General features: G+C 35.4%; 1 protein-coding gene across 2 annotated transcripts in view; it reads left to right on the forward strand.

Moving 5' to 3' along the window:
- PXDNL (peroxidasin like) overlaps nt 1-24,343 on the forward strand; it is a 508,264-nt gene that overhangs the window by 222,280 nt on the left and 261,641 nt on the right. For both annotated transcript variants that reach the window (XM_050801783.1, XM_050801784.1), the window contains one exon: nt 6,973-7,044. In XM_050801783.1, the coding sequence (XP_050657740.1) occupies nt 6,973-7,044 (72 nt within the window). The remainder of the gene's footprint in view (nt 1-6,972; nt 7,045-24,343) is intronic.

Here is a 24,343-nt window from a genome sequence, read left to right on the forward strand (position 1 = left end):
ATCAAAATTATACCAATCATACTCTTGGGCCACAGTGGAATAAAAATATAAGTCAATTTCAAAAAGATCTCTCAAAACCATACCCTTACATGGAAATTAAACAACTTATTTCTGAATGACTTTGGGTAAACAATGAATCAGAAATCAAAAAATTATTGGAAATAAATAAAAACAGATACATAACATATCAAAATCTCTGGGATGCAATAAAAGCAATGTTAAGAGGAAAGTTGAGAGCAATAAATGCCTACCTTGAAAAATTAGGAAGATCTCAAATTAACAATCTGACATCACACCTGGAAAAATGAGAAAAACAAGAACAAACTAACCCCAGAACTAGCAGGAGAAAAGAAGTAAATAAAATCAAAGCAGAAATGAATAAAACTGAGACCCCAAATCCATACAAAGAATCAACAAAATCAAAAGTTGGTTGTTTAAAAAGACAAACAAGATGGATAGACCTCTAGCTAGATTAACAAAGAGAAAAAGAAGATCCAAATTAGCACAATCAGAAATGACAAAGCAGACATTACAATCAATCCTACAGAAATACAAAAGATCCTCAGAGACTGTTATGAACACCTCTATACATACAAACCAGAAAATCTAGAGGAAATTGATAAATTCCTGTAAGGACAAATCTCCCAAGATTGAATCAGGAAAAAATTGAAATGCTGAATGGACCAATATCAACTTCCAAAATTGAATCAGTAATAAAAACCTGTAAAAAATAAGCCTTGTACCAAACGGATTCACAGCCGAATGCTACCAGATGTACAAAGAAGAGTTGACACCAATTCTACTCAAACTTACGTTAGAAAATCGAAGAGGCATGTTTGCCTAACTCACTCTTTGGGGGCCAGCATCACCTTGATACAAAGATACAATAAAAAATGAAATTACAGGCCAATATCCCTAGTGAACATAGATATAAAATTCCTCAACAAAATACTAGCAAACTGAATCCAGCAGCACATCAAAAAATTAGTTCACCATGATCACATATGCTTCATTTCTGGGATTCAAGATTGGTTCAGCATATGAAAATCAATAAATGTGAGAATTTGATTCACCATATAAGCAGAATTAAAAAAGAAAAACCATATGATCATCTCAATAAATGCAGAAAGAGCTTTTGATGAAATTCAATGTCTCTTTATAATGAAAACTCTCAAGAAACAAGGCATTGAAGGAATATACCTCAAAATAATAAGCCATCTATGATAAGCTCACAGCCAACATCATACTTCACAGACAAAAATTGGAAGCTTTCCCTTTGAGAACTGGAATAAGACAAGGATGCCAACTCCCATCATCCCTATTCAAAATAGTACTAAAGGTGCTAGTAAAAGCAATCAGGCAAGAGAAAGAAATAAAAGGCATCAAAATAGGAAAAAAAGGAGTACTACCTCTCTTTGTGGACAATATGATTTTATGCCTTAAAATTCTAAAAATTCCACCATAAGCCTTCTGAAACTGATAAACAACTTCAACAAATTTCAGGATACAAAATAAACATGCAACAAGTAGTAACAACATTTTTATACACAAATTACATTCAAGCTGACAGCCAAATTAAGAATGCAATTCTAGGCTGCGTGCAGTGGCTCATGCCTGTAATCCCAGAACTTTGGGAGGCCAAGGCAGGCGGATCACCTGAGATCGGGAGTTCGAAACCAGCCTGACCAACATGGATAAACCCCTTCTCTACTAAAAATACAAAATTAGCCAGGCATGGTGGCACATGCCTGTAATCCCAGCTACTCGGGAGGCTAAGGCAGGAGACTTGCTTGAACCTGGGAGGTGGAGGTTGCAGTGAGCTAAGATCACACCATTGCACTCCAGTATGGGCAACAAGAGTGAAACTCCATCTCAAAAAAAAAAAAAAAAAAAAGAAAAAAGAAAAAAAGCCAAAAAAAAAAAAAAAAAAAAGAATGCAGTACTATTTACAGTAGACATACACCCCCCCCCAACACACAAATACTTAGAGATATATCTAACAAAGGAAGTGAAAGACCTCTACAAGGAAAACGAAACAAAAAACTGCTAAAAGAAATCATAGATGGCACAAACAAATGGAAAAATATTCCATACTCATGGATTGGAAGAATCAATATCTGTTAAAATGGACATTCTGCTCAAAGTGATCGATAGAGTCAATGCTATTCCTAGCGAACTACCAGTGTAGTTTTTCATAGAATTGGAAAAAACTATTGTAAAATGTATATGAAACCCCAAATAGCCCCAATAACCAAAGCAATCTTTAAAAAAGTACAAAGTCAGAGGCATCACATTACCCAACTTCCAACTATATTAGAAGGCTACAGTAACCAAAACAGCATTGTACTGGTACAAAAACAGACACATAGACCACTGGAACAGAATACAGAGCCCTGACATAAGGCCACACACCTACAATCATTTGATCTTTGATGAAGTCAACATAAATAAGCAATGGGGGAAAAACTCCCTATTTAATAAATGGTGCTAGAATAGCTGGCTAGCCATATGTAGAAGAATGAAACTTGACCCCTACCTTCCACTGTGTACAAACATTAACTCAAGATGGATTAAATATTTAAATCTAAGACCTCAGACTCTAAGAATTCTAGAAGAAAACCTACAAAATACCATCTGGGCATGGGCATTGGGAGAACATTTTTGACTAAACCCTCAAAAGCGGATGCAAAGAAAACAAAAATTGGCAAGTGGGACCTAATAAAAATAAAGAGCTTCTGCACAGCAAAAGAACTAAAAACACAGTAAACAGACAACCTACAGAATGGGAGGAAATATCTGCAAACTCTTCATCTGATGAAGGTCTACTATCTAGAATCTTTAAGAAACTTAAACAATTGAACAAACAAAAAACAAATAACCTCAACAAAAATAGGCAAAGGACATGAACAGAGACATCTGAAAAGAAGGCATACATGTAGCCCACAAACGTATGATAAAATGCTCATCATCACGAGTCATCAAATAAAAGCAAATCAAAACCACAATAAGATACTACCTCTATAATAATAGTCAGAATGGCTATTATTAAAAAGTAAAAAAAGCAACAGCTGTGGGTGAGGCTGTGGAGAAAAGGGAATGCTTTTATAGTGTTGATGGGAAAGTAAATTAGTTCAGCCGCTGTGGAAAGCAGGTTGGAGATTGCTCAAAGAATTTAAAACAGAACTACCATTTGACCCAGCAATCCTATTACTGGGTATATATAAAAAAGAAAACAAATCATTCTACCAAAAAGACACATATGCTCATATGTTAATTACAACAGTCTACATCATAGCAAAATCATGGAATCAACATAGGTGTCCATCAGTAGTGGACTGGATAAGTGTGGTACATATATATCGTGGAATACTACGCAGCCATAAGAATGAAATCATGTTCCTTGCAACAACATGGATGCATCTGGAAGTCATTATCCTAAGTGAATTAATGCAGGAACCAAAAAAAAAAAAAAAAACAAACAAACAAAAAAAAAAACCAAATACTACGTTTTCACTTTTAAGTGGGAGCTAAACATTGGATACTTATGGACATAATGAGGGCAACAATAGACACTGGGGACTACTAGAGTAGACAGGAAGGGAGGGTGGCAAGGGCTGGAAAACTATTTGGTACTATTCTCAGTACCAGGTGATGGGATTATCCATACCCGAAATCTCAGAAGCATGCAATATACCCAGGTAACGTATCTGCATATGTGCCCCCTGAATCTAAAATAAAAGTTGGAAAAAATAATAAATTTGTGTTCTTTAAATCAGCCTGATTTCTTTTCCTTTCCTTTTTCCTTTTCCTCTCCTTTCTCCTTTTCCTTTTTTTTTCTTATGGTTTTGAATTGCAAATGATTTATGCATTGTTTATGATTATATAAATATTTTTCTGTGGCTGTGACAGATAATCAAGGGTAGCTATAAGTGACTTTTGCCATGAATCTCTTGCTTGGTGACTATGCAGATCACTCCAGAATAATGATTTATGCTCATTGAAGATTTCATACTATGTTTACTTTAGTATGCACAGAAATGAAGTTCACAACCCTTAACTGCTAATGTTAAGAGTAGCAGAACCATATTTCTGGAGTATCCAAATGAAAATAAGCATAACCATAACAAGCAGGAACAGACCAACATTATTACCACTTACAAAAAGTATGTTATTTGTATTTCTACGCAGAGATAATGATTCACTTGTGGAGTAAATCTTGGCATTACCCCAGCAGAAATTTCGTGTGAGATGGGAGAGAGTTCTGTTTTTCTTTATAAATTTTATTATTTTTATTTTTTATTTTACACTTTGATGAATTGCTGATTATGCAAATTGCCTTAATCTTTTCTAGCAGTCACTTACGGTTTTTAATAAAATATTTCCAACCACACAGTATACGTTTCTATAATAGTAAATATGCAAGTGTATGTGGGCATACTCTGGGTAAGACTTTGTGTTTCAGCAAAAACAGATAGAGCTAATAAACTGGACCATTGGTCTATTACTGGTTCCTCTTTTACCCCAAAAGTTTGATCATCAGCATGTTCAGATCTCCTGTTTTCAGAAATTGTTTTATTTTCTCAATAAAACCTGTAAAATTTTTACTTTTTCTTCTTGCAGGTTTTGTTTGCTTCTTTTTTGTTTCGTTTTGTTTTGTTTTGTTCCTTTGGCATCATGGGCGTCATGAGGATATAGGATACAGCCACAAATTTCCCTAAGCTTGTGCTGATTTTTGATGAAAGAAAGTTAGGTATTGTTTTATGCCCTGAATTTTAGCAGACCCACTCATAAATTTTGAATGCATTTTCTTTATGAATAACAAAACAAAATAATATAAATGACAGTTTCTATAACCACTTAACCAAAACTTTACTTGGGTAGGGTTCCAACCATTAAAATTATAGTAAAGATATTTTGATGGAAACCATAATGCTCTGAATAAAACTTGACAAGAAATATGTACTTGTGATTGGAAAATACATTCAACTGTGAACCATTTTAATGAATTGGTTTCTTGTCAGCAATAGAAACATTTTCAAGAAAACAAGTTAAATTGTTTGATCTCATACTGTAGGTCATGCACATCATAACTTCAGTGTGAGTTTTTGAAATCTTGTGTTTTATTTTTGTTAAAATTTAAATAACTATAAAAGAATATGCAGAAACATAGGCTTCAAGCACATTTAATGTACTGAAGAAAGACTAATTATGGTATGTAATATCTTTTCCATTTCTTAACTGTGGCTTTGAAAGATAATTAACACTAATGCCCAAAGACAGCTTTTGTATGAAGTGAGTCAATTTCTCTCTCCTAGGCACCATCGTTGGAAGATTTAAGAAAATAGTCACTCAAATTGTTTTTTGTGATCTGTGATTAATATGAGGTTGAGACTATATACATGTGTCACATACCACACATATACATGCATCATAGCAGATGTGCAAATTACATACACACATGCACATATGTATGTATACACACATGTATAGTTTATTCTACATGCATTGGTGCATGTTGTATTTAATAGACTAAGAGGGACAGAATAGTCATTTCTTCAAGTAAATATATTTGCATGGTGGTGGTTTGGGGACCTAACAGAAGTGCATTAATTAATTTTGAACAATAGAATGAGAGAGTACCTAAACAGCAAATTCTCCCAGGACAAGGTTTGTGTCTGGTATTAATTACACATTAACTAGTTATATTGCTTTCAGCCTGTTTAAAAATTCCTTGAACACATGGTGGACTATAAAGTTGAATGGCTCATTGACTGAAGCTTAGAATTATCCATGAAAATTGGCATTATCTCTCTATGGCATCAGCTCCAATGCAGGCTGTAGATTGGTTGTTCTGCCTCCCAATGGCCAGGACACTAGGCAGTCACAAATGGTGAGAAATGGCTCTGGTGCCACAGGTGAGGTGTCAGCCACTTCAGATGCTGTTTGGGGAATTTAACAGCGAGACCTACGGTGAATCAGTTAGGAACAGATGAGCTTCGGAATCTCTAGGCTGCCTGTGAAATTGTGCATAATAACTCAAATAATCATCTGCTCCAATGGCCAAAACACTTCTGTTTTCCTAATCATTCATACAAAAACCCCACAAAACAAATATTTTATAATATACTAAAAGTGAATCCTCCAGCATTGGACTTTCGCAGTAGATTTTTAGAAGCTTTGAGGGTTTTAGACAGTATAGAATATTCAGGAACATGTGTGCCAATCTAATTAGCAGACTTTCCCTCTATATTTAGACATGCCATAATAATTTAAATTTGAAAGAAACTTTAAGTGTTTTTAACCAGAAAAAAAATTTATAATTTTCATTTGCCAGAGTGCTTTTTCTGAAGTTTTTGAAGTTACTGAAAGTTGATTTTCTGTAACTTGTTTTACTGTTCAAATTCGATTTATTTCTGCCACCTGTTATTTTTCTCCCTGGATTTTTTAGAAATCATTTTTGGACCGTTGGATACTACTATAATAAGAGCCTCACTTCCTAGGGTGTAATTGACTCTTGGTTTGACAGTTTAACAAATACACAATGAAAGTCTACTGTGTGCCAATAGCTGTGATATTTATTTTTCCAAGGAAGATGCTTAAGACTGAGTGTTCAATACTCTCCATCTGTTTGTTTAGGAATATGTTCCTTTGTTACCGTGGCTATGTTGATAATTTTCCTTTTAGATGACGTGCTTCAGGAAAACAAGAATTTTATCTCTGGGTTGCAAAGTTGTTTTAGGAATGTTTTAGGGTCATTTAATAAACAAATTATTTTTGAAAAGTCTTTGTGACAAATTAATGTTTTATATCACTTTTTTGAATCGGGAATTAAAGTATAAATTTCCAAATTTAGTGAACCATGTCAGTAAATATTTTTCTGTTGTGCAAAGAACTATACTTAGCAGAACTATTTTGATGTTTGCAGAATCTGTTTCTCATTTGGGAATTATTTGTTTGTTTTTGTTTTTTCAGTCTGCTGAACAACAACCACATCAGAAAGATTTCCAGAAGTGCTTTTGAAGGACTTGAAAATTTGCAATATCTGTAAGTTATAAGAAAAAATAACAATGGCTTATGGTGTTGATTGACTATTTTTGCCTTTTTGTGTGCACGTTTACTTTAAATTAAAATAATTCTTTACCTTCATGAAAAGCACTTTCAACCTTTATATAAAACTCACATATGAACGTGTCTTAAGTGCAATAAATTATTGCTTTCAATAGGTTGCGCATCTGAAAACATTTGAATATACACAATTCTCTTGCCGTAAGGTCTAAATTGGATACAAATAAAAACAAAACAGTTTTCCAATATTTCACATTCAAATTTAATTACTCAGTAATTGTAAAAAATTCCATACACCCAAAAAAGGGTTTCTTTTTTTTGTTGGCTAAAGGAGCTTTATGCCAACAACTTATCCATCCAAGCCCTTCCAAAGCCAGTGAACACATTACAGTTAGGAACTTTAATAAACTTGGGTAAGAACCAAATTTTGGAAAGATTAGGTCACAAATATGATCACTGACAATTTTCATGGTTTTTGTGTATTATTGGTAAACGGGAATAAAAATATTTTAAACAACTGCCTGTTTGACTCAGAAACATTGGTGTTTGATAATTTCAATGGTGGGAGGTCACGATTGGATATGGTTAGGTTGGAGGCTGAAGAAACAAACTACAAGGGCTTTTATCTCAGCTGGAGTGAGTGCTACAACTTTCTTTTTAAAACAATATTAAGGTGATAATGAATATTTTTATACAAATATGTTCATTTGTAGATTAATCAAGCACACTGCTAAAAATTTGTTCTCTTGAAGAGAAGAACACCATTCCAGTCTTTAGCTCTGACCAAATTTATACGACTGTAGTATCTTTCGAAACCATTGAAATTCTTATTAAACCCCAGGTCCGGAGCCTCAAAGCCTCCTGTGTTCAGTTGAGACATCTCAGCCTAACATAGAGGGTCTCCCACAGCTCTGGTAATTACTGAGTCCTGAAGTTTCAGTTTCCTCTTAGGTCAGTCAATTCCATCTGCTCGCCTAACCTTTCATAACAAATCCGACATACCGTCTTAGTCAATTTTCTGCTGATGTAACAGAATACCACAGACTAGGTAATTAATTTTTTTAAAAAAAGTTTATTTGGCTCATCGTTCTGGAGACTGAGAAGTCCAAGATCAAGGGGTTGCATCCTAACATGATGGAAGGACAAATGAGCATACAGACAGGGAGAAAAAGGGGGCTGAAATCCCTCAATCACTAATCCACTTCCATGATAATGGCATTATTGCATTCATGAGGGAAGAGCCCTCGTGACCTAATCGCTTCTTAATAGTCCCTCCTCTTAATACCATCACAGTGACAATTAAATTTCAATATGAGTTTTAGAGGAAGCAAACATTTAAACTGTAGCATTCTGCCTCTTTGCCTCACAAAACTCATGTCCTTCTTATATACAAAAATATATTTATTCCATCTCGGTGGCTCCAAAAGCCTTCACTTATTTTAGCACAAACTCAAAACTCCAAAGTCCAGAATGTCATCTGAATCGGATATGGGTGAGACTCAAGGTGCGATTCATCCTGAGGCAAATTCCTCTCCAGCTGTAAGCCTGTGAAATAAATAAAAAAAAAGATATCTACTTCCAAAATATGACAATGGTGCCTGCATACGATAGACACTCCCATGACAAAAGGGAGAGATAGGCAAAAAGAAAGAAGCAAGAGGCCCTAAGTTGGTCCAAAATCTAATAGGGAAAACAATGTTAAACCTCAGACTTCCACAACAATCATTTACTCCATTTGCCACCTTCTGGACACTGGGGAATTTGGGTCTCCAAAGCCTCAAGTGGCCACGACCCCATGTCTTTGCTGGGCTCAGCCCATGCTTCAGTTCTCTTGGGTTGGAGTCTCATGCCTACGACCTTCCCAGGCCAGAGTTTCCACAGGTGACCCTATAGCTCTGGGGTCTCAGTGGCAGCCCAATCCCATGGATCCACTAGGCTTTGCCCTAGTGAGCACTCTCTGTGGAGGCTCCACCTGTGGCAGGATTCTGCTTAGGCTCTCAGGTTATTTGATACATCCTTTGAAATCTAGGTGAAGGGAGCCATACTCCCACAGCTCTTGTATTCTGTGAGCCTGGATACTTATAACATGTGGACACTGTCAAGGCTTACTGCATGCACACTGCACAGGAACCAACTTAGGCTATAGGTGGGGTTGGTTGAGGCATACACTGTGGTGGAACACAGGAAGCAGAGGCCCAATGTGGCTCTGAGCAGCAATTCCATGGAAGGTACCTTGAGCCCATTCCCTGAAACTATTCTATTTTTTCTAGAGCTCAAGGCCTGTGATGGGACAGGCAGACTTGAAGGCCTCTGAAATGCCTTTGAGGTCTTTCTCCTGTTCACTTGATGAATAGCACCTGAATCACTATCTGTGGTAAACTCTTTAGCAAATGGTCACTTGGGCACACCTGTAGTATTCTCTCTTTCACATGCTTCTTTACTCTTTACATGTGCAGCCTGCAAATTTTCCAAATCTTTCTGTTTTTTACCTTTTAATTATAAATTCCATCTTTAAGCTTTTTCCTCTAGCATCTCAATGTATGTGGTTAGAAGTAGCTATGCAGCAACCTGAATGCTCTACTGCTTAGATATTTCTTGCATCAGACATCTTAGTTAATGACCCTTAAGTTCTTCATTCCATAAAGTCCTAGTACACAAACACAATTCAGCCAAGTTCTTTGCAACTGTATAACAGGGTGACTTTTAATCCAGCTTCCAATACCTTGTTCTTCATTTCTGTCTGAGACCTCATGAGAATGGCCTTTACTGTCCGTGTTTCTATCAACATTCTGGCCACGACCACTTAATATCTAAGACATTCCATACCTTTTCTACAGATTCCTCTTATAAGCCCTTAACAGAATCACCCTTAACATTCTGTTCATGGTAATCTAGGGTTTTTCTAGCCTGCTCCTCCAGACTCTTTTAGCCTTTACCCATTACCCAGTTCCAAAGCTACTTCTGCATTTTCTGGTATCTGTTAGAACAACAGATCCACCTCTCAATACCACTTCTCTGTCTTTGTTTTCTGCTACTATGAAAGAATATTACAGACTGGGTAATTTATAAAGTAAAGTTTATTTGGCTCATGGTTCTGGAGGCTGGGAGCTCCAAGACTAAGGGGTTGCATCTGGAGAGGGCCTTCTTGCTGTGTCATAACATAGTGGAAGAACAAACAAACACACAAGACAGAGAGAAAAAGGGCCAAACTTTGGTGATAACCAACTCACTCCTGTGATAATGGCATTAACCCATTCATGAGGGAAGATTCCTCATGATCTAATCACCTCTTCAAGGTCCTGCCTCTTATCATAGTTACACTGGAAATTAAATTTCAATGAATTTTGGAGGGGACATTAAAACCATAGCACATGCCCAGTGGGTACATGCCATTCTTTATTTCCATATTTTACACAGTACTAAGTATCCCTCAAACTTTGGTGGTGTGCAAAGCCTGCTGCTCATTAGTGAAGGAGCTTGACCTTCTCCCTATGTTTCATCTCAGTCCTGCTCTGTAGTTCTCTACTCATTGGCATGTCAAGAGTAACTCTCTTATAGTAAAAAAAACAAATTAATAAACAAAACAAAACAAGAACCTTTATGGCTTTTCAAAAACGAATTTAGAAGGAATCTCATCACTTGCACTAATATTCAATGAGGAAATATAGTAAAATCACAGTTATTAGCAGGAAATTAATTTTGAATAAGACAAATGTTCAATGTTGCAGAGGCTTGGATCAGTTACATACACAAGTGTATTCTCTGCTCTGAGTGAGAACAAAAAATCACTTCACATAACTTCTAATCAATGCTCTGGCCAACTAAAAACACTAGTTATTAAGTGAAAAAAAAGTCTGGGCTTCTGTAAGATATGTTATTTAAAAGGCAAGGATAAAAAATGTGTGATGCAGTACATGGTGAACACATTCATGTGCCCACTGCAGTAAATTTTACCATGTTTTCAATAACATTGCCAAGTAACCAGGGAATTTTGTAGAGAAAGAGTGTTGTGAGTTAGAAGACACATTCAATGCATACAATACCTGCAAGTTTTTATACCTTTTCTTTGCTCTTTATACTTGATCTACTGCTCTTTTATTTCTTCAAATATGGTAAGTGCTGCCTTTCTACTCTCTAACCCTGGGCACGCCCTGCTTTTTGTTTGTTCCTTGACTATTTTCCCTTTCTTGTCCCAGCTTTAATGTCATGTCCTCTAGGAATCACCTTAAGTCAACCAATACTTCTCTTTTCCTCCCTAACGTGGTGCCCTGTGTATTTCATTTATTGCATATACCACAAAAGTTTATTTTTTCTCATCTATTTGTTAAATTATTTATTTTATTATTTCCCCACTGGATTCTGTGAGGTCAGGTGGCCATGCTCTCCTTATTTATCCCATATGTCAGCATCCAGAATTAGTATCTAGAACACAGAAACTACTCATTAAATATTTGTTGAATAAATGTATGAACATAAGTTACTCAATAAATGCTTGATATTTGCTTAATTAACACTCTTAGTTATGTTGAAGTAATTATTCTTAAGAGAGGAATGATAACACTATTAAATGCCTCTGTTGTTTCAACAACATGTGTATTTATCAATTATTTATAGTGTGCACTTTCCCAAAGATTACAAGTATTTATGTTACAAAAAGTTGTTATAGTGCTTGTATATTCAGGAGGTTAATTTTCATTAAGCTATTTATACCACAGAACTGCAGTTTTATCCTGTCAAACACAAAGGATAGTATAGCTTTTCCCCTAAGACACAAGCATTTGTAAACTCATCTGAAATTCTTGTGTGTTTTGAACCAAAATGTATCTCTGATCCCCTTGGGAAAAAATAAATTGAAATGTCTTAAGACAAGTTGTGCTTTCAAATTAAAAAAAATACAATTGTTTGAGAATATTTTTGGGTTATAGTGATTTGTTTAATATTAGCTGAATTTTAGAGCTAAGACATATTGAAGATCTAAGAGCAAAATGCTCCTTTTCTTTGGTTTAGCAGACTCTTAAACTTTAGCTCCTTTTCTTTGGTTTAGCAACCCTTAAGAATAGCATTGCAATGTTCATTATTTTTAACCGTTTGACTTAATCTAATGATAAACTCCAAAGTAAAATTTATTTATTCAGAAACATCTTGACATCCAAATGATAATGATCTTGTTACTTACGGGCATTGATAATGATATCAAATCACTGTAATGCAAAATGTGATAATAGTCATGTTACTTAAGGGCACTGATAATTTCACAAGTTTCCAATTACCCATGGGGCAAAAAACTAATGCATCTCTGTGCATGTCTGCAATAAACTAGGCATCAATTGCTAGCATTTAAAGAGGAAATTTATTCCATATTCAAATCTGTGATTCTGTTTCTGGCCATGGTTCTTGTTCTCTAAGTTTAGTATTTTATCTGAATTATAGCTTCTTCTTCCTACTAGCCCAGCTCTGAGCAGCTTTGTCCTTATGAAGTCCTGTTACTGAATGCTGCTCCTTCTGCACAAACTCACCTACTTAGATTATTGGCTGAATGTGTCACTTGCAATTGTGTCCTCAGTATTGGCCTTTTCCATTTCTCTCCAGTTTCTTTGAATTTATTGGGAGTCTGCCCCATTCCTATTGTATCCTACAGATAAAATTTTTTTTTTGAAATAGTAGGCAAGTAAGTGCCATTGAAGAATGTGACCTTTAATAGTGTAAGCTTGAAGGACACAATGCTCACCAGTTCTGAAATCTCTTACTCCCTGGGTTTTACTGACAATCTTAATAAAATGAGTGCAATTTCCTTGTGGTTTCTTGTCCAGTTTCTCAACTTTTGCTGTGAAATAAACCACTGCAGAATTTAGTGGCTTAAAACAATCTAACATTTTTATCTCTCATGATTGTTTCATGGACTAATGAGACAGTTCTTTTTGTCTATGTTGGCTCAGACCTTCTGATCTAGAATGACTTTATTCACATAGCTGGCAATTTCTCAGTATCAGCTGGGATGCTTTTCTTTTCCATGTGGCTTCTCTTTCTCTGTGCTTGTTTACACAATTACCTTATCCCTAGCATCATCAGGGATGAGTGCTTTCCACGCCTTGCTTGTGTCATGTTTGCCAGTGTCCCATTTGGCCATTCAAGCCACATGACCGAGATGTGATTCAGCACTGGAGAAACAGGCTCCATATTTTGGTAGATGAAGCAGCTTAATCACTTTGCAAAGGGGTATGAATCAGGGATGGGAGGAATTTTTTGCAATTTCTGCACTCTATCACATTCATATAGGTCTGGAGCTTCCAGGGGTTGAGGTACGGGTTTTAATCACAAGCACATCTGGGGTTAGTGTTCAGGATGGATTATGCAGTAGGAGCTCAAAGAGAAAAGGGGCCATGTCTATTTGGGGAGCCACAAGGGGTGGGGGGCAGGTTGGACTTGATGGAAGGAGCAAGAGGATTGTGAGAAAATTCAGCAAACAGTCTGGTATGTTTGTGTTATGGCAAGTATCTTTTAATGAATGGATGGGAGGGCCTGAATGGAGCATGATGAGAAATAAGGCTAGTAAGTTTGAAAAGGACCAGATCATGGGGGAGGAGGGTTTGTGTGCCAAGTTTTCTGTCTCCGTGTAGTTAGCTCTTTCTTACTTCTACTCACTCCAAACCAGTCTCCATTCCTACCACTCTACTAAAGGTTTTTTGATGAAGGCCACTCATGTTGTTAAACATATTGAACCGTTCTGTGTTTAATTATGTTTCACGAGGCTTCATGGTCTCCTGCACTGACTGCTCACCCTCTGATCTCCTTGGTGTTAGTGACATTGCATGTTCCTGGTGTGCCATTTGCTGACCTGCCTGCTCGGACTCCTTCACCCTGAGTTCTTGCTCATGTGCTGTTCTCTTTTCCCACTTTACACGTCCCTGTCTTGGAACATATCTGCTTCCATGGTATCAGTCATCATGTAGATGCTCCTGGCTCCCAAATCTTTATTTCTAGCCTGGATTAGTTTTATGTTTCGCAATCCATACACATGCAATTTCTAACTCAATATTTCCACTGATATGTCCCACAGGAGCTTCAAATTCAACGTGACTTAAATTTAGCTCATTATCTTTCTCCCTTCAAACCCACTCTTTACTTTCCCCTTCAAATGTGCTTCTTATTTTGGGAAATGATGACAGACTCATACAGTCATCCAAACTAAATATCTGCACATCATATTGGCCTTCTCCCACTTTCTCTCGTGCTGTGTCCAGTTAGTTGTTAAGTCCTATAGGGTCTAGGTTAACATTGCTCTATTCCCCTCCTATCTACCCTCATTGTGCTGCCTTAGCTTCCATCCTCCATATCCATCACCCTTGCCTGTACAAAACTTTATTTCTTTGCCCAAATCTTTCCCTTTCTAAATCTCTGAAGGGCAACTAGTCATCTTTTCTAAAAAAAAAAAAAAAAAAAAGACTTGATTAGCCCATTTTTCTTAGAGTTCTTCAGTGGCTCCCATTGTTTTTGGGATGAAGTAAAATCTCATTAACAGAACATATAAAATTCAACTTTATTTATATCTTCAGCCTTCATGACAATCAACTCCTCAAACTTGGAGCTCTAAAGTTCCTAGTATGTGACATTTCATATCCTTCTGAATTGCCAGCTTCACATACTCTCTTGGCAACTGTATTATGCTGGGATATTGTGTCTTCCTGAAAATACCTCCTGCTCCATGACTCTGATGATCACATAACAGATCACTTATTTTTTTACCTACTATGTTATTAGAGATGTACACTGTCAGTAATCTATGCAACAAACTTGTAAGGTTTTATATATGGGATAGATGAACACAGTAATCAATTTTACCAAGGACACAAATATGAAAATACCAGGGCCTTCTGAGGAAAAAATGTGGGAACAGAAGCAGAGCACGTGGTCTGGGGTGGGAGTGAAGAGCAGTGACACCTCTCCTACCCTGCCTGGGAAAGTATTCCCTGCCTTACGGAGTGGGGTGGTCTGGTCAACTCCGCAGGTTTCCCCACTTAGAGAAATAGCTGCATCAAATGGTCATAACTCAATGAGAACAAGCATTAGCATCATCTAGCTCTGAATCTATTTTCATCAAGCATCCTGATTGTCATCTGAATCTCATATAGATTTGCCATCAAGGAAAGAATATGCTGACTACCTGAGAAAAATAGCCCAATCTTCAAGGAAGTAACATTTCTTATTAATTAATTGATTTATTGACTAGTTTTTGTGTGTGTGTGTGACTTTGGATAGGGAAAATTAGTTTCCAAAAGAATAAAATATATTCAGATGCTCTGACTAAATTCATTTTGTAGGCCAAGTTGAGGAACTTCTGGAAGGTCCTTTTTGAGCCACTCATCCAGCCTTCCTATACATCTATCTTTTCTCTCTGTACTTGCAACTATTTTCTCTTTGTGAAAATTAGGTAGCATTACTTTATAATCTTGACATATAATTACTTTGTCAGCATATTTTGATTAAGAAATTTTAGTTTTCATCCATGTGTTCATCCATTTTTTCATCCATCCAACAATCTATTTAATGTCCATCTATCCATCTATTTATCTATTCATCCGTCCAATGATAATGTAACAAACACCTGCCATGCCAAGTACTATACTAGGCTCTAGTTGTGTCATGGTGAGCAAAAAAGATTTGGCTCTGTCCTCATAAAATCTATGAACTGATATAGTAGAGGAACATTATTCATTTGTTTTCTATCTTAATATTTCAGTAGTAAATTACCATGTCCTAGGCATTTGGAGTCATGAATGTCCAGAATGAGATTCAAGAAGTTGGAGCAGGGAAGAGGAGACATTACAACTAATACCACAGAAATACAAAAGATAATGAGACTGCTATGAACAACTACACACCCCAAAATTTGATAACATAGAAGAAAGATTTCTAGAAACCTGCAACCTTTCAAGATTGATGAGGAGGCTTTTGCTTCCTTTCTCCATGTGTGATGCTGGGTCCCCCTTTGCCTTCTGCCACGATGGTCAGCTTCCTGTGGCCCTCACCAGAAGCCAAGCAGATGCTGGCGCTGTGTTCCTCACACAACCTGCTGAACTGGGAGCCAAAATAAAACTCTTTTATTTATAAATTACCCAGTCTCAGATATTCCTTTAGAGTGATGCGAGTGGACTAACACAATCACCTAAAAAATATTTTGGCACCTTGTTCTTAGTATTTTTCAATTCACTCACAAAATTTACTTTGGTTCTCTGTGGGAAAAATATTTACATAATTGAATATTGTATACTGTGAGAACCATATTTTTCAGATTTTAATGATGGATGGTATTTCCTTCCCCAGACTAAGCACTACGTTTATAAAATTCCTTCAATGTAACTATCCTGTTCTGTAATTGATTATATGTAGATTGGCCATCATTTACCAGGATTTTTTTTGAGAGTGAAAGCAGGCACTGCTAACAATTATACTAGTATAGAGTATATAAACCAAGGCTGTCCCAAGCCAATCAAGCACGTGATCATCCTAGTTATATAAGACTAATTTCAAATGACTGCTTTAATATAAGATAACTGTAGTGTCTTACTTTTGAGGAATTTAAAGCATGTAATTTTATCACAATTGATGAAGTCATTTAAAAAAAACATCATTTCACATTCTATCTGCTCAGATCATAAAATCAAGAGTAAAAGGGAGTAACAAGTGATAAATGTCAGTGTTGCTAAGCATCAGATAAGGTAAGGTAGGATTTCTTATAAAGCATCATAACATTCTCCTTCAAAAGAACTCTATGACCCTGAATACAGACAAGTGTTTTTGTGTGCAACACTTTTTAAATAAAATTTACCTGTCAGAGCCTTTCAAAGTTGTTACTAATGCTGAAAAGATCTTTTCCTAGTCATGAGAATAACCTACATTTACTCTATATCTTAATAGGCTCAGGATACCATAACAAAATACCATAGACTAGATGGTTCAACCAACAGACACTGATTTTCTCCCAGTTCTGGAGTCTGGAAGCCTGATATCAGAGTGCTAGCATAGTCAAGTTCTACTGAGTGCTTTCTTCCTTGCAGACAGCCACCTTCTTTCCTCAGTACCCGTGCTATGTAATAATCCTGTAGGATTAGGATCGTACCCATGACCTCATTAACTCTGTTTTATAAAAGTCCTGTCTCCAAATATAGTCACATTTGGGGTTAGAGCTTCAACATATGAATTTTGAGGGGATACAATTCAGTCCATAGCTCCATAGGAAACTTAAAAGTATACTTTTTATATTTATAAATAAATTTTAAAAAATATATCATTTTGTAAACTGCTTTAAAAAATCCTAATATATTCTCATGTGTTCCATGTAATTAAATTTTTCTATGACAGCTAAAAAAAGATTAATGAGGGAGAAATAGAAAATCTGAACAGGCATATGAGTAAGGAGATCGCATCAGTAATGAAACATATCCCACCAAATAAAAACCGAGGACCTCATGGCTTCACTGCTGAATTCTACCAAACATTTCAAGAACTAATGCCAATCCTTCTCAAAATGTTTCAAAAGAGTTAATATTAAGGAAGACTTCCAAACTGCTTTCATGAGACCAGCATTGCTCTGAAATCAAAGCCAGGCAAGGATGCTATAAGAAAAGAACATTGCAAGCCAGTATCCCTGATGAACATGGGTGTTTTAATTTGACTCAAACTCTTTGATGCCTAATTTTATGCTTTCATGAATTTCTCACGAAGGTAACTTATTTCATTTCTTTTTCTGGTGCATATACTTTATTTCTTTATTTTATTTTTATTTTTTAAAATTAATTAATTAATTAATTTTGAGACAGAGTCTCACTCTGTCACCCAGGCAGGAGTGCAGTGGTGCAATCTCAGCTCACTGCAACTTCCGCCTCCCAGGTTCAAGCAATTCTTGTGCCTTAGCTGCTCAGGTAGCTGGGATTACACACACACACCACCATGCCCAGCTAATTTTTTGTATTTTTACTAGAGATGGGTTTTTGCCATGTTGTCCACGCTGGTCTTGAACTCCTGAGCTCAGGCAATCTGCCCACCTTGGCCTCCCAAGCATATGCTTTTATGAAGCTGTTTGGTAATACAAGGTCAACCTTACAGATGATTGGGGTCAGTCATATTGTTACCCTAGCCAGAATGATCCAAGGCTACAAGATTTCTTTTCCTCCAGACGTTTTACTCACTCCTTCCTCTTTCCTGATTTTTCTTTGATTTCAGGCTACTCAAGTCCAGTTCTCCCAATCAGCCACCTTTCTGCCTGTTACGTACTCACTAGAGTAAGGTCCATAGTGAGAGAATCCTTTTCAGGTTTGCGAAGAGAGGGAGAAATAGATTCAGTAGATTTTTGCGTTGCAAATTTGCTAATTATGCAAAAAAGTCTTTGAAGTTTGCCTTCTATTATGCATCTATTTCATGAACAGCCAGCAACTCACATCCTTTATATAACTTTTCTAGATTTCCCCAGCCAGAGGTACTTCTCACATGTAAGACATTATTTCCTTTCCTCTCCCTCTGATTTCAATATCTGAGTTTTCATATAGTTGTTGTATCCTTCTATTCTAGCGATAAGCTACTTGATATCAAGGAATTTATTAACTACTTTTGTCTTCCAGGCAATAGTATGCAGTCCCTAGTACTTACACATGTTAAACAAATGATTATTAATATCAACTGTATTTTTAAACTGTAGAATGGATGACATTGGTGGAACATGATATTCAAAAGTCTAATTAACAGATGTGTGGAACAAATTAGTTTTGTGCGATAAAATGAATTAAATTAACCTTAGTAGTTCCAGAGAACAGAATTTGGACTTAGATACAGCAACAGGGAAAATGATTTCAGTTAACTTATTCATTCATTTCAACATCCATTCATTCAACAGATGTTTTTAAATAAAATGTTTTATTCTGAGATAATTATAAATTCACACACAACTGTAAGAAATAGTACACGGAGAGATAACATCTACTCTTTATCCAGTTTCTACCGATGATAAATATAGCAAAAAATATAGTGCAATGTGTGACCAGAATACTGGCATTGATACAGTCAAGATAAAGAGCATTTCCACCACCCAAGGTCCCTCATGTTGCTCTTTTATAGCCACATCCACTTCCCTCTGCCCACCCCCTCTTCAAATCCTGGCAACTACCAGTCAATTCGCCGTTTCCATGGTTTTATTTAAAGAATGTTATTTAAATTGAAACATAAAATATATAGCCTTTTGTGATTGCCTTTTATTTTCATGTAGCATCATTCTCTGGAGAGTCATCCTGGTTTTTGCGTAATACTGATAGTTTATTACTTTTTATTGCTGAGTAATATTCCATGGTATCAATATACCAGTGTGTTTAACCATTCACCTATTGAAAGACATCTGAGTTATTTCCAGTTTCTGGTTATTCAGAATTAAAATCTTTAGGGTGGTGATTAACATTGCTTCATACACAAATAAAAATTTACACAACTATTTTTGGGTGAGTTTAATTTTTTTATTCTTTAGAATAAACATCCAGGAGTGTGATTGCTGGGTCACATGGTAATTGGATGTTTGGTTTTAAAGACACTGATAAATTGTTTTCCAGAGGAGCTGTACCATTTTATATTCTCACTAGTGTGATCCAGTTTCTCTGCACCCCTGCCAACATTTTATATTGTCACTATTTATAATTTTAGCCATTCAGATATGTGTATAGGAATATCTCATTGCAGTTTTAGTTTATACTTCTCTAATGGCTGATGATGTTAGTTTATACTTCTCTAATGGCTGATGATGTGGAATATCTGTCATGAGCATTTACCATCTGTTTATCTTCTGTTCATGTCTGCTCATGTCTTTTGCTTACTTTCTAATGAGATTGTGGGGTTTTGTACTGTTAAGTTTTGAGAGTTTATATATTCTAGAGATTAGTCCTTTATCAGATATGTACTTTTCAAATATTTTCTTCCAGTCTGTAACTTGCTTTTAATCTTCTTAACAGGGTCTTTTGAAGAGCAGGTATTTTCATTTTGATGAAGTTCAATTTATCAAAGGTTTTGTCTATGGATTATACCTTTGGTGTCAAGTCTCACAGTTCTTTTCCTGCCTATCCATCCAGAAGATTTTCTCCTGGCTGTTTTTCCTGAAAGATTTATAGTTTCCATATCTACATTTAATTCTGCAACCCACTTAGAGTTAGTTTTTGTGTAAGGTGTGAGGCTTAGATCAAGGCTCGTGTTTTTGCCATGAATGTTCAGTTGCTTCAGCACCTCCTGTTAAAATGCTTTCTTTCTTCCCCTGAATTACTTCTGTACCTTTGTCAAAAATAAGTTGGCTATATTTTGAGGGTCTATTTCTAGGCTCTCTATTTTATGACATTTACCTATATGTTTACCCCTTTGCCAAATAATCTTGATTAGCTAAATAATACATCCTGAAGACAAGTAGACAGTTTCCTTCCATTTTATTTTTTTTTCAAAATTTTTAGTTAGTCTAGATTCTTTGCCTTCCATTAAAATATAATTTTGTCTACATGTACAACAGTCTTGCTTGAATTTTCGTAGCTTGTTTTAAATTTGTATGGCAGTTTGGGGCTAAATGACATATTTACTCTATGAAACTTTTAATTCATAAACAAGGTATGTCTCCATTTATTTAGATCTGTTTTTTTTTTTTTTACATCAGTGTTTTAAAGTTTGAAAATAAACATCCTCTAAAGCTTTTGGTAGGTTTATACCTAAGTATTTTGTTTTCGAGTGACTGTAAAGAGTATTGCTTTTTAGTATAATTTCAATGTTCACATTTTCATTGCCGAAATGAAATATTAGCATTACTACTAGAAATCTAGTGTAACTTCTAGAAACTAGTAATGCAATTGATTTCCATATTCCCTTGTATACTGTGATCTTGCTGATCTCACTTTTTAAATTCTAAGATAATTTTGGGATTTTTTACATACATAAGCATATTATCTGTAAACAGGAATATATTTTCTTTCTTTCTTTCTGATTTGTATATTATTTTTCCCGACCTTTTTTCGTTGCCTAGGTCTTCCAATGGCGTGGTAAGAGCAGACATTCCTGCCTTGCTCCTGATCTTCGAGGGAAGGATTCAGTCTTAAACCATTATGGATAAGATTAGCTGTAGGTTTTTGTCAAGCTCTTTACCAAGTTAAGGACATTTCCCTATATTTCTATTTTCCTGGAGCTTCGATCATGAATGTACATAGAATTTAGTCAGAAGTTTTTTTCTTTTTTTGAGAAGGAGTCTCACTCTGTCACCCAGGCTGGAGTGCAATGGCACGATCTTGGCTCTCTGTGATCTCTGCCACCTGGTTTCAAGCGATTCCCCTGCCTCGGTCTCCTGAGTAGCTGGGATTACAGACACGTTCCACCACGTCCGGCTAATTTTTGTATTTTTAGTAGACAAAGGGTTTCACCATGTTGGTCAGGCTGGTCTCGAACTCTTGACCTCGTGATCTGCACGCCTCGGCCTCCCAAAGTGCTGGGATTATAGGTGTGAGCCACAGCGCCTGGCCAAAGGTTTTTCTCTTTATTGATTGCTGTGACTAGATGACTTTTCTTTTTCAGCCTGATTTTTTATATATATATATAAAAAATATATATTTGTAGTGATTTTTTCATATCAGTACTTGTGTTTTCTCTCTTTTGTTCTTTGTCAGTCTTGCCAGAGGTTTTTCAATTATATTAATCTTTTCAAATTAATGAATAAAATCCACTCTCTCTATATACATACATACATAAATGCATATATAAATACATATATACATAAATTCATATATATATAAATGCATATATACACATATAAATATGTAGAGAGTAGATTTTATTCATTGATTTTTGAATGTTGAACTACTTTTATATTTCTGAAATACAACTCCCTAGATTATGGAGTATAATTCTTAAATATATTGCTCAAATACATTTGCTAATATTTTCTTGACAATTTATGTATCCACATTCATGACGGTTATTGGCATGTTGTTTCTTTTTTTCTTACTATCTCTCAGGTTTTGGTATCACGTTAATACTAACTTTATAAAGCGAATTGAGAAGTATTCCTTCTCTGCTACTTTTCTGGAAAAGATTGTGTAGATTTGGTGTTAAATTCGTCATTAAATGTCTGATAAAATTCCTCAATGACTCTATGTGGGCCTGGAGATTTCTTTTTCAAGAATGTTTAAGTTCTGAATTCAATTTTTTAAACAGTTACAGCACTATTCACATTATCTCTTTCACACTGGGTAAACTAATAGTTTGTGCTTTTTGAGGAAGTTGTCCATTTCTTCTAATTTGTCAAATATATATGTGTAGAGTTGTTTGTTGTGTTCTGTTAGTACCTTTTTGATGTCTGCAGGATTTGTAGTGATTTTCTCATATTGGTATTTGTGTTTTCTCTCTTTTGTTCTTTGTCAGTCTTGCTAGAGGTTTTTCAATTTTACTAATTTTTTAAAATAATCAGCTTTTTCTAAGTTCTCTGATTTTCTGTTGATTACCTGTTTTTGAATTTCATTAAGTTTTGCTTATTTTTATTATTTTCTTCTTGCTTTGAGTTTATTTTGCTCTTGTATTCTAGGTTTCTGAAGTGGTTGTTTTGATTATTAATTTGAAACTTTTGCTCTTTTATAATGTAAGCATTTCATATGATAGATTTTCCTTCCTATACTACCTTAGCTATGTCCCATTAATTTTTGGTGTTGTATTTTCATTTTCATTCAGTCCGATGTACTTTTTTTAAGCTCTTTTCAGATTTTCTGACTCGTAGATTATTTGTAAGTGTGTTGTTTAGTTTCCAAGTGTTTAGATATTCTCCTGTTATCTTTTTTGCTATTGGTTTTTTGTGTGTTCAGAAAATATACTCTGTATGATTTCAATATTTTAAATTGTTGAGGATTGTTTTATAGCTCAGGACATTATCTTGATATATATTCTGTGGGAACTCAAAAAGGATTTGAATTCAGTTTTTGTTTTTGGAGGAGTGTTCTGTAAATGTGAGTTAGACTGTATTGTTTTATGTTATTGAGTTCTTATATTTCCTGGCTGATTTTCGTCTAGGTCTTCCATCAATTGTTGAGAAAAGGGTATTAAAATCTCTCACTATATGCATTTATCTCTTTCTCTCATCAGTTCTATTTTTTGCTTTACATGTTTTCTAGCTCTGTTTCTTGGTACATACATTTAATATTTCTATGTCTTCTTGGTGGACTGACCTTTCTAAAATATTTTTAAAATATTCTTCCCTATCTTTAGTCATTGCCTTTATTTGGAAGCCTACTTTTTCTGATGTTAATAGAACCATTCCTGTTTTCTTTTGATTGAGGTTTGCATGACCTAACTTTTTTCATACTTTCACTTTCATATCCTTTTACTTGATCTTGTTTTCTAATAGACAGCATATAGCTGGTCATATTTTAAAAATCTGTTTTGCCAATCTTTGTCTTTTTCTTTTTGAGAGGGAGTCATTCTGTGGCCCAGGCTGGAGTACAGTGGTCTGATCTGCTCACTGCAACCTCCGCCTTCCAGGTTCCAGGTTCGACCAGTTCTCCTGCCTCAGCCTCCTGACTAGCTGGGATTACAGGCATGCACCACCACACCTGGCTAATTTTTGTATTTTTAGTCAAGATGGGGTTTCAGTATGTTGGCCAAGCTGTTTAGGGTTTAAATTTCACATTTTAATTTTTCTTTTCTGTCTATTTTTTATTTTCTCCCTTTTCTGTGTTTTCTCTTTTTCCTACCTTCCTGTTGGTTATTTGTACATGTTTTAGAATTGTACTTTGATTTATCTGTTAGTTCTTAAGTCTTCGTGCAGCTTTTGTAGTGGATGCTCAGGTATTAAATACATATACATAATTTATCACAGCCTCCTCAAATGTCATTCTATTTATTTAAGTATAAAATTTTTCCTTTTCTTAAGTCCCTTTACCCTCCCTGATTTATAATTGTCTTAACTATTTTCTCTACATACAGTGAGAATTACTTCAGAAAATGCTATTATTTTTAATTCAATTATCAACCATAATTTAGGATGCCAAAGAGAAATGGTAAAATGTATTTCTCCATAAGTTTTACTCTTTCTATTATTCTTTCTTCTCGATGCTTCGTATTTCCTTCTTTTATTATTTTCTTTCCCCTTAGAGAATTTCATTTAACCATTCCTTCAAAATAGCTCTGCTGTTGACAAATGCTTTTAATTTCCCCTTATCTGAGAATGTCTTGGTTTATCCTTTATTTCTGAAGAGTATTTTAGCTAGATATAGGATTCTGGGTTGACAAA

Source organism: Macaca thibetana, chromosome 8 (genome assembly GCF_024542745.1).
Source record: "Macaca thibetana thibetana isolate TM-01 chromosome 8, ASM2454274v1, whole genome shotgun sequence".
NCBI classification, from domain to species: Eukaryota; Metazoa; Chordata; class Mammalia; order Primates; family Cercopithecidae; genus Macaca; species Macaca thibetana.